Here is a 16011-nt window from a genome sequence, read left to right on the forward strand (position 1 = left end):
TAAAATAGTTGTAGAGTGCGCCACGTGTCGATAAAACTTTTCAATGGCGCGAAGTGTTGCAATTTTTGAAAATTTTCGGTATAAACTATAGTACCAACAGGATGGTGGTAAATTGGCATTTGCATTGAACGTCGATAAGGCAGTAACTATTTTTTTTTATCATTTTATGCAATTTTCGAGAAAGAATATATCTTTTAATTTCAACCTAATATCGAATTATAATTATATTTTGAATTTAAAATATGTTCATTAATCCATGCGAAATATTTCATTTCTTAATATTTTCTACGCACAATAAATGGGAGTATCGTTTATCAAATCTCTCTCTCTCTCTCCCCCTCTCTCGCTCTCTAATAATTGCACTATGAATTTAATAGTAATTTAATAAAATCTCAACTTATTATTGCTCAATATCCCTTTAGTCACGTGTCTGATATAATAATACTGATATGTGCCGAACATAATCTAATTGTAAGAAGAATACTAGATATATAGAGTAACTGAATCCGTAAACTGTCAGGTTATATCGAAAATATTTCATATTTTATACTTTTGTCTATTGTTTGTATGATTTAACACTTACATTTATTAATTAAATTAACATTTCTCTTAAAGAAAATTAATATCTTTTAATCACTCGAGAGAGTCATTTTCGTTCATACGCATATTACATTGTAAATATAATTCTCTGCAACAGTGATAATACTATTTTTATATTTGCTTGTAGTGCAAAAGTGTACAGTTCCCCCAACACCTTGTCATTATACGTGCTTTATAAAATATTATTGCATCAAGTGATATTTGCACTAAATGTTAAAATCCGTGAATGATCGAGTAAACAAAGTATAATCATTCGAAGAAGATTATCAAGGTTTACGAGTGAAAACTTCCCTATCAAGATGTTTCATTGAATTATTTATCATATTAATCTCGTTAAACGATAGTTGCCAAATATTTATTACGAAATCTTGTTGTGTAAAATAATGCAAGTAGTGTTGCCGTGTATTACCGATGTTATTAAATGCGCGATTAAAATATAATTAGCATCGTATTATTAAGGTTAGAAAACGTTGACTGCTAAATTGATTGTTAGTAATACAAAAGTTTTTTTAGTTTTTCATTTAAAGTTTCTTCATTAGAAGCGTATACAGTATAATATTACAGTAATATCAAATATATTCAAATAAGTTTATAATAATATGACATAAGGATGACATACCTTTTTCTCTCTATATTTTCAGATCTATGAGAATTCAGATGAGATAATGAGATATGAGTAGATATTTTCTGTAATATAGAAACGAGATATGCAGGATCAAATAAAAAAAAGACTTTTGCCTACTTTTCTTGCAATATTTGAATCAAACTTACAAGTCAACGTTGAAGATGTCTGCTGTGGAGGCACCCCCTTTTATTCGGACCATAGAATGGGATATGATGGACAAAACAAAGTTCTTCCCATTGAGTATGCTTTCCTCTTTCTCCGTACGATGTTGTCTTTATCCTCTTACCGTAATAAAAACCCGACTTCAAATACAGAGACACAATGTCATGTATAATGGTAAGTATCCGATAATACAACGAGGAGCTTCTGTTTTAATTAAGAAATAAAAAGACAAATTCAAGATTCTTTATGGATCTGTAAATTTGTATTACGTATAGTATATCTAGTGTAACAACGTAGACATTATCCAATAGTAATTTATATTAATTACAGGAATGATAGATGCCTGTAAAAAAATTTATAAACTGGAAGGGTTTTCTGGGCTCTACAGGGGTTTTTGGATAAGTTCTATACAAATTGTATCTGGAGTATTTTACGTATCGACTTATGAAGGAGTACGTCATTTGTTAGGAAGAGAATCTCTTAATCTTCGTATAGATTCTCGTGTAAAAGCATTGATTGCAGGAGGTGCTGCTAGTTTAGTGGCTCAAACAATAGTCGTACCATTTGATATCCTTAGCCAACATCTAATGGTTCTCGGGATCAATAACAAAAGTGATAAAGTTTATATCGATAAGGTGAGTAAACGAAAATATGGACCAATTAATATATTCATTAATAATAAGTTTAATATTGTCGCGACAGTTAGGAATGAATCCGCTTGGTTTAAAAGTAGAGCCTGGAAGGTCACGCGCTCACATATCCATAGAAGTTGTAAGATCCATATATCATAGAGATGGCTATAGAGGCTTCTATCGTGGATACATAGCATCTTTATGCGCATACGTGCCGAATAGTGCTCTTTGGTGGGGCTTGTATACGGTATATCAAGGTAATCGTTAATCCATTTTATGACAATTCTTTACTATCTATGTAATGCGCTAACTAATACCCACTAATTTACTTCCATTGATTTTTATAGATGAACTTATTAAAATATTTCCAATATGGTTTTCGCACTTATTCATTCAGGCAGTGGCTGGTACGCTTGGTGGTTTTACAACAACTGTTATTACAAATCCTTTAGACATTGTAAGAGCAAGGTTACAAGTGCAAAGATTAGATAGTATGCTTACCACATTCAAGATTTTGTGGATCGAAGAAAGACTTAAAATGTTTACAAAGGGCTTATCTGCTCGTCTTGTTCAATCGGCTTGTTTCAGTTTTACAATAATATTAGGATATGAAACTATCAAGAGAGTTAGTATTAATGAAGAATATAAAAGTTTTATTAGATGGTGAATTTTAAAATGTCCATTTGTAGAAATGTACATTTAGATGAAATCAAATGCATTTTATTAAAAAATACATATGCAGACGCACAAATGTGCACACAAACTTTTCTAAAAGAGAAGAGAAGTAAATATACAAAAGTCAGTTGCTTCGTCGATTGGGAGAATCTAGAGAAATATTTTCAACGCCGAGTATGAAATATAATGATATGTTTAAAAAACTAAACAAAGAGAGTTGGAAGTCAATATTAAGTAGGCTACAAATCGCAAATATTGAATCATTCATGGCACAAATCTATTAACGTAACGAACTAACGTAAACGATCAGCTATATCAAAAGCTTTTCTTCATAATATTAATCTGACCAGTTTTCATATTATTGATATTTGTTGAATCTAGGAGAAACATTTTGCCATAGAAAATCTATCATTACGGTATGTTAAATGTCTCGTGATAGAAATAACTTTTAATTTAATATTATATTTATAACGCATTCATTACTAGAGTAATTTAGAAAAACAAATCGCAATGGAAAATATATGTATATATACAGTGAGAGTCATTTAAAATCGCACACCGTTAAACAATTAGAAGACAATTTAGAAATAAATATATTAATATATCTTTATTACGTATTTAATGAATTTTTCTTGAAAGGATTATTTATAACAAATAAATTAAACAAATACGAAAAACTAATGCAGATTAAACGCCCGTCACTGAAAATCCTGTGGAAAGTGTCTATTGTTGTTCAAAAACTCGGAATATATGATCTATGTACCGTCCTCTTCGAAATTCGCCGTTGAACTGAGTCATCGTCCTCTAGAAAATTACTTTTATTGAAAATTGTTTATACGACTTTCCGAAGGTTGCGCATGTGTATAAAAGGAATAATCCATCTAATAAATAGAATTTAAGATTCTAACGTTCTGATTTTAGCATTTTTATCATTTTTATGTAATTATTTTAATGCTCCTGCGCAGTGATGACTTCGAGGATAAAATTTTCCTGTGATATAAGTAGAGTGCATTAATGCATTAAAATAATTGTTAATTAGCCGAAAGAAATGCCTATTGTTGTTTAAAAACTCGAAATATATGTTCTGTCAACCGTCTTCCTCGAAATTCACCTTGAGACTGGCACTTTCTCTTTTTTAAAAATTCTTTTATTAAATGTTGTTTATAAGACTTTCCGAAAAAGGAAATCCTATTTATTACGAATAGTATTCCCTTTATACACATGCGTAACGTTCGGAAAGTCATATAAACAACTTTCAATAAAAGTACTTTCACAGAGGACAACGTGTCAGTCTAACGACAGATTTCGAGGAGAACGGTACATAGATCTTATACTCGGTGCTTTTAGACAACAATAGATATTCCTATCGATTTATTAACAATTATTTTAATGCACTAATGCACCCTACTTATATTACAGGAAAATATTACCATCGAAGTCATCACTGCGCAGGAGCATTAAAATAATTACATAAAAATGATAAAAATGCTAAAATCAGAACGTTAGAATCTTAAATTCTATTTATTAGATGGATTATTCCTTTTATACACATGCGCAACCTTCGGAAAGTCGTATAAACAATTTTCAATAAAAGTAATTTTCTAGAGGACGATGACTCAGTTCAACGGCGAATTTCGAAGAGGACGGTGCATAGATCGTAAATTCCAAGCTTTTAGGCAACAATATACCCTTCCTTCGATTAATTATCAATTAATTAAGATAAATCGAACACGATACTGTAATCTACTAATTTTTTAGATTGTTTAAACTTTTAACGATTCTGGCCAATGATAACTTTGAATTGAACATTTTCATCTAATCAAATATTAGATCGTATAATATTCCAAGTATATTAATAGATATGTAATTTTTAAACAAATGTACTTTGTATTATTCTTACTTTAATGGATATTGAACTGGTTTTGATACTAATCAAATATTTAAATAATCGTAAAAACAAAGGATATATATGAGACTAATTGTTATACATGATACTTTCCCTGTTTTTATACCAACACGTACAATTTAAAAGTATGAACGTTTTCTGTACATTATTTTCGTATTTGTTTAATTCATTTGTTTAAAATTTTCAAGTTAAACTCATTAAATATGTAATAACGGTATACTAACATTTTTATTTCTAGATTGTCTTCATCCTAACACATTGTACCAATAGTTTACAAGCAAAATTCTAATAAGCGTAACGGTAATGTAAATGATTTATTTCTCAATAATTCGACATTTTTTATTGACGTTGATAGTCCTATATTATCCCTTAGAATCTACAGAATATTTCGAGCCTCTGAATGTTTGTAATTTATTTCAAGATGATAAATTAAAAAATTAAAAGAGTTTAGTTTGAAACTGTGCAATTGTATTGCATATACCGTTATTCAACGATGTTTGAAAATATCCCGCCAGTGGGAAGTTCGCTCTTATTGGCGAATACCCATGTAGACCATTGCGAATAGATTAATAGAGAGTAGATTTTAAGGAGAAAAACGTTAGCAATAATTGTCAAGAGAAGTAATCGCAATAGTTAAGTTTAGCAAGAAAGTGGCGCTAATAACGTTATTAAAGGAAACTAACGGTCGATTTGTAATGACGAAAAAAGGTGTGACTACTGATTGGCCGTATCATCGGTAAGTGGCGCTAAAACCGTCGCTTGGAATTGTTCGATCGACACCAGGATTATTAAACCAAACCGCAAGATCTTTTGCAAAAGGATGCTTTTTGAGAAGAAGAAAAAGCAACTAACGATAAGAGAAATAAGGCGCGGAGAGTATTCTGCACCGTGAAGAGAGAAACGTTCGAAAGGTTTTACATATCCTCTCTCCCTCTCTCCCTCCCGCCCAACGTCGATCGTTTTTGCAGGAAGCGAAGAAAGAAAGGGGGAAGGCAAGGGAAGGAAAGGGAAGACACCGGTCGTCGCAGTGCGGCGGATATATCACGCGAGTCGTGACAGATCGGAGAATCCTTTCTCGAGTAATACTACTAACAGAAATGCCAGAGGAAGAGGGTGCGTCCTAAATGTGATTTTTTGTGTGCGGCTGATTCTGCATGCGATGCCCCGACCAATAAATATAATAAACGACCAGGACTATACTAACATCGAGTACACTAGTATATACAAGGGTATTGTCATATTTGTCGATAACACTAGGAACATTAATGCGTTTGTGCATTTTCACCTTTGAACTATTTTCTTATCGAAAAAGTCCAATAGACGTTTTCGACGCGAACAAAGTTCGTGCGAGAAACGTAATCGTTGTTTAAATGTTGTATGAATAATCGCGTAAGCGGAAAAATGCCCGCGTCTCGTGGAGGCATGGTGCATGGTGTTATGCCACCGCACTACCTCCACGAGTTGCCGGCACAAGACGAGGAACGGCTCGAAAATATATTCAAAAAGCTCGATCTCGATGGAAACGGCAGAATCGACGTGCACGACCTTTCAAAAGCGCTTCACGAGGTCGGTGTCCACAAGCGCTACGCTGAGGTAATCCTTTCCTTCCTTTTCTTTTCTTTTCTTTTCTTTTCTTTTCTTTTCTTTACTTTTTCATTCTTATTTAAATGGAAGATCTCGTTGCATTTTCACCTGTCCACCTACTTTGTCTAGTCATCGTCCAAAGCCTATTAAATAATATTTATTTCACATTGTTCAGCTTGAAATTTCCTTGCCGGCATCATTTTCTTATCGCAATTATTGTATTAACGAGGGAAATAGGTCAAGCGCATCTTTTACATGCACACGTACTTACGTACATGCACAATCTGCTTACTTAACATTAGATACACTCGACAGTCTAGCATTTTATGCAATATTGTATTTCTATGGTTTCTTCGCCCAGAGATAAACAAGAAATAATCGCTCCAGTATTACGTCGCGTCAATCCCTCAGGATTAAGCCTAATCAAAACTTTATCCATTTTCTTCCATTTGAATGAAAAATAAGCGTGATACTGCTTTTAACAACTTCATTTCATCTACATTCCACATCATTGCAAATAAGTGTATTTTCATATAATCTATATTATATAGATAATGTGTATATGTAATATATGATTGTTTTTTTCTTTCAGAAATTTCTTGCTAGATCGGATAGTACAAAAAGCGGTGACATCAGCTTGGCAGAATTTATACATTATGTTCGCGAGCACGAAAAAAATCTTCGTCTTCAATTTTCTGATCTTGACAAAAATAGAGACGGTGTGTATATTATATAATAGAACGTTATTTAACATTAGCACGTAAAGAACTTTTAATAATTATCTATAGTCATACAATTGTTTCTTTGGTTGTAACGGTCATGTGCCAAATTTATGCTCTTAACATTTCAACGAATACTTTTTTCCTTTTTTCTCTTTGTAAGCTGTAATGCCCTTGTGAGAGAAAAGATTGATCTTGTTTTATCGAGTATGCGTCTATTTACTCGATTAATAACCGATTTTGTATCCATAATACCTAATGACTGATTTGATCGATACAAAAATCAATCTATAGACAAGTAAATTACCTTCCGGTAATGAAATAAGTCTACTTATAAAACAAATTTAAAAATCTAAATACAAACTGCTTACTGATCCGTGTCATTTTATTCATAGGCAAGATCGATCTTGAAGAGTTGATAAGAGCATTTAAGGACTTAGGAATAGAAATGGATCGTGGCGAGGCAACCAAGTTGCTACAACGGTAAGATGTCCTATGTTACAAATTAGTGTGACGTATTAATGATTTGCCTTGTCGTTGAACTACCTTAGACCATTACCAATTTGGATGGAATAATCTTTTAGTTTCTCTTTACAATTGATTCGCAGAATGGACAAAGATGGAAGCCTCAATATAAGTTTCAACGAGTGGCGAGATTTCCTCTTGTATGCACCGAGCACTAATATCCATGAACTTATACAATATTGGCGACATTCTACCGTAAGTATTTTCCAAGGCTCTAAACAATCTTATATTTCTTGATCGAACAAACCAAACAATTGCATTGTACGTATTTAAATACATATGCATACAATGTATTATTATGATTCATCAATAGAGCGTTTTCGAAAGCGTCGCGTTAACGCATTACTCGTACGTAGTACACATAACAATCGTCGTTTCGTCCAATCAAAACTCAACGTGGTAGTAGGGGAAATAGTTTGACGTGTGCCATAAACATGATCGTCTGCAATCTAGGCCGCCGCTGATTCGTCGACGAAGAAGGCTCGTCCGTGACTGTGACGTAGGAATCGTCATTAGATATGACCTTCCTCATCTCCAGCTGTTTCTTCCTTTATTTCTGTCTTTCTTCCTTCTTTATCTTGTACATTTTTCGACAGGTGAATACAACGCTTGCGCGCTAATTCTCTCTCCTCCCTTCCTTCCTTTTCTTACGTGTCATATGCTTGCTTATATACTTTTTTCTCCTCCGTGCATCGGATGTATCTCAACCGTTTCGATGAACTCATTTATTCGAGTTTGTTGAACTTTAAATATAATACAGCTAGAAATCATACGACATTGATTTCTTTTACAATCCTAAACGATCTTACTGCTAATGTTTATTTCTAATCATTCAGAATTATTTGTTCAATATGTATTCGAAAACAAAAATTGTTTTTTTTACGTCATCGTCGTTGTCGTCATCGTCATCGTCGTCACTCGAACGTGAACTTTAAACATGGTTGATTAAAACGTCTTATCAAAATGATTATTTATTGCTATTTATTTTTTAGCGTTGAGCGATATGTGTCTGTTTATTCTAATTAGAAATGCCTCGACGATCAAAACTTTATCGTAATTTAGATAATCTTCCCGAACAATTATTGTCTTTTTCCTTTTTTAGTAATAATGATTACACGAAGGTGGAGGAAAAAGTCGGAATTACGTGCAATTATGACGACATATAGCGATAACGTATGCAGGAAGTACGTGTACAAAGAGTTCTTCTGTCTCTATGCTCTTTGTCTGTTTGTGCTCTATGCTGTTGTGTGTGTGAATGAGATAGGAAGAGCTATCAAATAGAGATAAAAAATAATGTTCTATTCTATTAAAAATCTTGACATTAGGAAACTAAATATAAATAATATTTGCATGAAGTGATGAAATTTGTCCTATCGTTTCGTCAGCCATTTCTAAAGCCATCGAGGTCATCGTCTTGCGTCGTCTCCGGGTACTTGCAAGTACCGTATACGCATGTTCTCGTACTTTACTCCAGTATAATTACCAATAATTAATTTGTGTCTATATGATTATCCATTATTATATCTTTTCTTAACTCGAATTATATAGAATTAAATAGAGTTTTAATTGTCTAATTTCTTTCAGGCAACTGAAAATATGCAGCTGTTACGTGGCCAATTATTATCCACGAACAGGATACGAGTGAAAGGAACCTTTGATCTCATTTTATCACATTCTATCTAAAATAAAAACAACTTTCTTTGGAAATATTACAAACAACCAAATTTACTAACTTAACTAAATACTTTTTAGACAAGAAAATAATACCATCTCGTTTTACAGATCAAGCTTGCGCGGGAATTCTCGAAGGAAAATTTAAGAATACTTTTGCAACATGATAAATAGAAGAGATTTCTAGACGGATAAATGACTTTCTTCTTCGCTGCACGTTGTTCGCTTCAACTCCATTAGAGTAGTCCCTAGATTCGATCGTCTGTATAGGAGAAAAAATGAAATTCAAAGTTTAGCTTCGTTTTTAATACCTGACCAAGTGGAATTTCATTCCGACGATATTAACAATAGACGAAGTGGCGAGGGAAATGTGCGTTCATCTCTCTCTCTCTCTCTCTCTCTCTCTCCCTCTCCCCTCCCTCTCTCTTTTTCTTTCTCTTTCTCTTTCAATACCCATGACTATGTCGAGAGTCGTTAGAGAAGAGTAGGGATAAACGTTAAACGAAGAGTAGGGATTTCTCAGGAAAGCATGTGATCAACTTCCTTTCTATAGCTAACGGAAGCCTCAGTCGCGACGAGAACGTGCTCAGAGTTGTAGGATTGTTAGATCTTCGGGTCAACAATTTTGCAATTGCCTTCTTGATCGCTTCTCCTATTAGATTAATAAGAAGAAGAACAAAAGTTATGAAATAAAAAAGTGCAAGATTTGTCCGGCCGTTCATTTTGGTTCATTTTTTGTATAGTCTTCAACAAGATTTTCTTACATGAAGCCTAAAGATTATCACAAGGGATTCGTCATGCTAAGACAAGAAAGTATTCCATCCAAGTGTCAAGTCTGCGAAGAATTTCTTCAAGGTTATCATGAGCTTTTACAACGAGTGAGTGCTTCTCCTGTGTATTAAGAGTAACGTACTTAGCGCCGAATGCTTGTAGAGGTGGAAACAAGAACTTTTCGAAGAATGTGCATTTCTATGGTGTGCCAAATGTAGAAAGTTCGGTGAAAGCTCCATGGGGCTTTTCCTTTTCTTTGCGTCAATGTAAAATATGTGAACCCGAAGCTACCTATGTAATCTCGTTTATTGTCCTTTTTATCCCCCATCAAGGAGGGGAATAAACCCCCTCCTTATCCCCACTCTTCAACGTCTCTTAATACTCTTGTTATTTTATAGTTTACGCGAAAAACATGGATATTATATTCAAGACTCGCGATATCACTTCTAGATTGTTCTGTACGGATAGCCATAGTTAACACGCGTATCGAATTATACGTCGGTCATTGATAGTAGCCAGGTGATATCGTTATCCGACACTTCATCTCGATTTTCTTACGATATTATTACGTGTTTACAATTCTTTTTTTTTTCTTTATTTCTTTTTTAATGCGATCAAAAGAATTCTTTTGTACTATTTAAAATGAATTTATAAAGTTTCACATGTTCTCGAACGTTTCCACCTTTCTCGCACCGTTGTTTTGCCCGGATTTCGAGAAGATTTGAAATAATCGCTCGAGTTGTGTCTCACGTGATCAGAAGTGAAAAAAAGGATCTATAGATATATTTGACAAAGATAGAAGGATAGATATTTGTATAAAGACAGAGAAAGAGAAATAGTTAGTTAGATGAATAGGAAGGTAGAAATCGACATTGGGCGTAACACCAAGTAATTCGTTTTTGGCCATTCGCCCGCTCGTCACCATCATGAAAGATTCGACTTTCAAGTTTCGTTCTTTTTAGTCGTCCTTTGAATGCGCTTTGAGCTACTCTACGTCTTCCGAGAGATTTCATTTCCTTTCTTGTTGAACAATAAAAGAAGGAAAGAAAAAAAAGAAGAAGAACATTATGGAGAATCTTGATAATTTGGATAGTGATATATTGCTCGAATTCTATATAAAGTTAAGTACTACCCTTTGAGCTCGATTAGGAAACAAGCCAAGTGATTTTTTTCTAGCTACATCTCATAGCGTCGCATTATATTTTATTTCCATTTACGTCCAAGATTTGATTTGAATATAAATGAAGAAATAACGAGAACGGTCGCCTGATATATTTATTTGCGGCTATAGACACATAAATGCGAAGAGTATACGACGAATCACGTGGTGGTCGCAGGCAACCGCGCGCGTGCACTTGGATCAACGATGAAGATTCTTTAAACATTTGCGTTTCGTCTAGACTTTCGGCAAATTTTCCTATATTTACCAATTACAGAATTTGAACGATTCGCTTTGCTAATATGAATAATTTGTCGAAATTGGTAGATAAACATGTCCTATATTGTAAATGGATGTTGGCCTTAAAAGTGAAAACTTGATGATTCCTTCCAAAAATTCTTTTTAAATGTCAAATTTTATATAAGCAGCGATTTCTTTGATATTACCTTACAACTAAAATAAACATCTTTCGTCGAGACGATGTATAGTATACTATATTAAATAACGAAGATCATATTAAACCATCGTTAAATAGAAAGTCACGGAAATGAAATATTTATTTTGCTTTTTTTCGAAAAAAAAAGAAAGGAAAGTGAGAGAGAAGAATTGAACAAGATGACACTATTTCCGTACGATTTTGTTAACATTAGCTATAGAAATGGGGAGAAATTTTGCAAATTACGTCTATCTTACAATTAGTGTAATAAACGAAACAGTCATTATGTGTAATTTATTGAAATTTTTCTTCATAATTTACATGGTTTTCCACTTACGATCGTCGGAAATGACCCTTTCGGTTGGTTCATTAAATACTAATCATATTATAAATAAGAAAAAATATGTAGAAATAATATACATATACATATACACATTATATACATGCACGTATCTTCTATTATCGGATTCTTGAATTTTACAGTACATGGATATCGGAGAGGATATGGGAGTTCCCGATGATTTCACGAACAGTGAAATGGTCTCAGGAATGTGGTGGCGACATTTGTTAGCTGGTGGTATCGCTGGTGGAGTTTCACGAACGTGCACAGCACCTTTGGATAGGATTAAAGTTTACCTCCAAGTATGTTATTTTGTTATATGTTATTTTGACATTATTAATCTTTTTTACTTAATTTATTATTCGTTTGGTACGAATCAAAGGTAGTCTAAATACTAGTAAGAACACAGATAAAGCACACGACTCTATTATTTTAGGTTCATGGAACACGGCATTGTAACATTAGCAGTTGCTTCAGGTACATGTTACGCGAAGGTGGTGTTACAAGTTTGTGGAGAGGGAACGGTATAAACGTACTTAAAATAGGACCAGAGACTGCCCTAAAGTTCATGGCCTACGAACAAGTAAAGAGAGCTATCAAAGGCAATGACACTAGAGAACTTGGACTCTACGAGAGATTCGTGGCTGGATCTATGGCCGGTGGTATTAGTCAATCTGCTATATATCCTCTCGAGGTACAAAGACCACATTTTCATCTTTTAGAACTATTTGTTTGTTACCGCAGTATTAATCGAAATGAATGAATCGTTTATCATTTATCGCCGTATTTTCCGCGTTTCAGGTACTCAAAACGAGACTGGCCCTTCGTAAAACGGGTGAGTTCTCGAGTGTAATCGACGCAGCAAATAAGATATACAAGCAAGGTGGTTGGAAATCTTTTTATAGAGGCTACATTCCCAATTTAATTGGAATTCTTCCTTACGCTGGAATTGATTTGGCTGTATACGAAGTAAGTACATTTTCTTCCTAGTTTCAATTGGTATGAAGACTTATTTGTTCACTAGATTTCTCTTATTTGGCACGATTTTCATAACAATAATAATAACGACGTTCATCATTTGTTCGCAGACACTAAAAAATAGTTATTTACGAACGCATACGAAAAACGAGCAACCAGCTTTTTGGGTGCTTTTGTTGTGCGGTACAGCTTCCAGCACTGCAGGTCAAGTGTGCTCGTATCCGTTAGCTCTAGTCAGAACTAAATTACAAGCCGAAATAACAACGGGAAGTGACGCGAATACCATGATCGGAGTTTTCAAAGATATTCTCAAGAGAGAAGGTATTCGTGGTTTGTATCGAGGAATAACTCCGAATTTTCTTAAGGTAAGATCTTGAAATCGAAGTCACGCATGTATTCTCACATCTTAAATAGACTAAATAAGATATTTCTTATTCTAGGTAGCTCCGGCTGTATCGATTAGTTATGTAGTATACGAGCATTTCAGACAGGCACTTGGTGTTAACATGACGTGATAAATATACACACTAGGAGATATTAATTTAATTAAATTATTCCCTAATTATAATCGTGTAAGAGATATTTCGGTAAAAGTTCGAATGACCATCGGATTTGCACCTTGTGTAATTTACCGTTACCGGTCTCTATCTATTTATCTATCTATTTCTCTCTCTCTTTCTCTCTCTCTCTCTCTCGTTCATTTTCACTTACATTGCTTATTTATTAAAAACTCGAAGCTTCTCCGTCACGCAGGTCATCCAACAATTATTGAAAACGAAGAAAAGGAAAATGAAACGTTAGTCAAACGTGCAACTATCGAATAATAAAAATATAAAAGCTGACGGAAACGATAGAAAAAGAAAAAAAAAACAGAAAAATATAGTTGACAATACAAGTGAAATTGCTGTAGGGAGTGGTGCATTTGTAAGACGTTATTTATCTTAAAACAAAGAGGCAAGTCAAATACTTTTTTGTTTTATTTTATAGTAAATTTGCTTTTTTTTCAAGGAAAATCTCAAAAAAAAAGAATATCTATATTCGTAAAGTTTGTCGACTTTCATTGAAAAAAAAAAAGGAGAAACCAACAGTACAAAATATTCTGTTTGTGCTAAAGTATTAGTATGTATAATAATTAGTTGACTTTTTATTTTTTGGACAAATTCATTATATTTCATTATTTTAAACATCTACAAATGTTGACAGTCAGTATTGATACTATAAAAAGTCAGTTCCTTTTATGTACATGTTTATTTCTATTGGTTTTCTTTCATTTCCTTTCATTTCCTTTATTGTGCTATTAATCTCCCTTGAAATAAAATATTATTTAAACTTGTTTTCAAAGTACATTTAAATGTTACACGAGAAATGATTCTGGTTAATATAAGAATCCAATTATGTTAATAATATTAATTATATGCTGTGATAAAAATATGATTATAAGCTATGTTTATGATTCAACGTATAACAAGATTATGAACTAGAGAAAAATCTCAAATATATCTGAACGTTGAGTCAAGTAGAAATTATTCATGATGTATTACTATGTCTTACATTGAATCATATATTAACAAAAACTATGTTTCAGTTTGTACTAGTGTATTGATTTATTCGTTGAGCTCAGTGCTCTTTATTTATAATTTCAAATGCAACACACACACACACACATTTGTTCCAACTTTTCATTCCCTAATTAATAATTTTTCAAACAAGCTGTGTATATTATATGTATTATAAGCGTGTACAATTAAATATTATATGAAAGTGCAGAAAATGTTCTACATTAGAGGCATCTAAAAAAAAAAGAATGTTTTAAAGACAACTCAACAACACTTGCTCTTCTTTAATTTTATATTATATCTTCAGTTACGTCGCCGCCCCGCCTTAATTTCTTTGTTTTCCGCGTGTTTATTTTATCCTTCGATAACTACTCGTGGAAAACGAGAATTTGGGAGGAGAATTTAATAAGACTGACTGAAAAGAAGCTAGAGCCCTTCGGTTTTTCTGTTGCTGGGCATCTATATGTTTTATTATATTTCTGCTTTTTTGTTCATTTGAACGTGGAAAATAATTGAAAAGCAATGATAAGAATCTCGAGGCATGACACAGCGAGTTTTGCGTAAATACGTAAATAAAAAATCAATGTTAGTTTTATGTACGAAAAATAATGTAAACAGATGTGCTTCAATTTATTAGGCTGCTTTAGTTTGAATACAGGCTGTAGCATTTACACTACAAGCACTTTATACGTGTGAATATTGTTATCTTTAAACAAAAACGTAATTATTGCATATTTATATGTCATTGTAAATCATTGGAAAAGAATCAAAAGAAGAATGATTTTGTTAAAATGTAATGCAGAGAATCTTAATGCTTTTAAATGCTTAGCGCATACATATTTTTTTAGTACAACAATGAAACTGACTTGATTGTTAATGAAGGATGCGACGCAAGATTAATTGGTTTTCTATTTATTCTTTTTTTATTCTTTTTTTTTTTCACTTTTTTTATTCCACTTTATTCATGTACACCGGAATATAACTATTTTTAGTAAAAATAAATATAATTTACAAATAATTAGAAAAATTTAGTTCCTAAATGGTCCGTTAGTAAAATATTTGACTTACGGCGAGTGCAATTCATAAATACACACATATTAGATCGTGCTATTCTTTTTACAAGTATGCAGAGATGTATATAGATATTATCTCCTGCTATTTAAAAATGATCATATGTACGAACATACGTACGTACATATATATATATAAATCACCAAAGAATATTATTTGTGATCTGTCAATCAAATACAATGCCGTTTACCTCAGTACTTCTCATTTATTCCATTTAATTCTGTATCCAAATAGTATTACGATTATTATTAAAATTGAAAAATAAACTCCTTCTTGCGTTATAAAGTAAAAGTAAGTAATTTCACATAATTCGAAATCTATTTGAATACAAAATTAAGTTGATAAATTGAATCTTCGTTAAAATCCCAGTTTAAAATGTAATGATAAAATTTCTAAATAGGAATTAGGAAGACTCGTCTATATATATAATATTAATCATTTTTAATTGAGTACCAATAGCCTGATTTTTTATATTAATTTTATTTATATCGATGTTTTTATTCGATAACTTATGCATCATTGTAAAGAGTATATATTTATATACATATATATTTCCATGAGAAATAAATTTTTTAGAAAAATTTTCAAGACTTGCATAAAA

At 32.7% G+C, this 16011-nt stretch overlaps 2 protein-coding genes and 1 long non-coding RNA gene across 15 annotated transcripts; all 3 read left to right on the forward strand.

The window, feature by feature from the left end:
- Positions 1–87: 87 nt before the first annotated feature.
- On the forward strand, positions 88–3309 carry LOC122518394 (solute carrier family 25 member 44). Of its 6 annotated transcripts, none has more exons than XM_043637417.1 (6): positions 266–520; positions 728–1059; positions 1242–1561; positions 1718–2022; positions 2090–2276; positions 2367–3309. In XM_043637417.1, the coding sequence occupies exons 3-6, from the start codon at positions 1387–1389 to the stop codon at positions 2684–2686; spliced, it is 987 nt and encodes a 328-aa protein (XP_043493352.1). In that variant the 5' UTR covers positions 266–520; positions 728–1059; positions 1242–1386; the 3' UTR covers positions 2687–3309. The 6 variants fall into 6 exon arrangements, with proteins under 6 accessions (XP_043493650.1, XP_043493352.1, XP_043493433.1 ...); XM_043637498.1 differs by having other exon boundaries at positions 266–471; XM_043637715.1 differs by lacking the exons at positions 266–520; positions 728–1059 and adding an exon at positions 88–142.
- A 917-nt stretch (positions 3310–4226) lies between these two features.
- LOC122526726 (calcium-binding mitochondrial carrier protein SCaMC-2-A) lies at positions 4227–15604 on the forward strand. Of its 8 annotated transcripts, XM_043650275.1 has the most exons (10): positions 4227–5511; positions 5569–6193; positions 6777–6903; positions 7299–7386; positions 7512–7623; positions 11949–12107; positions 12242–12499; positions 12607–12774; positions 12894–13148; positions 13224–15604. In XM_043650275.1, the coding sequence occupies exons 2-10, from the start codon at positions 5978–5980 to the stop codon at positions 13296–13298; spliced, it is 1458 nt and encodes a 485-aa protein (XP_043506210.1). In that variant the 5' UTR covers positions 4227–5511; positions 5569–5977; the 3' UTR covers positions 13299–15604. The 8 variants fall into 8 exon arrangements, with proteins under 8 accessions (XP_043506210.1, XP_043506209.1, XP_043506212.1 ...); XM_043650274.1 differs by having other exon boundaries at positions 4227–6193; XM_043650277.1 differs by having other exon boundaries at positions 4227–5713.
- Positions 7797–9135, forward strand: LOC122513148. The gene is made up of 2 exons (XR_006302693.1): positions 7797–8857; positions 9013–9135. It is a non-coding gene; the product is annotated as an uncharacterized LOC122513148 (long non-coding RNA).
- Positions 15605–16011: the final 407 nt, after the last annotated feature.

Source organism: Polistes fuscatus, unplaced genomic scaffold (genome assembly GCF_010416935.1).
Source record: "Polistes fuscatus isolate 324 unplaced genomic scaffold, CU_Pfus_HIC Scaffold1, whole genome shotgun sequence".
In the NCBI taxonomy this organism is placed as follows: Eukaryota; Metazoa; Arthropoda; class Insecta; order Hymenoptera; family Vespidae; genus Polistes; species Polistes fuscatus.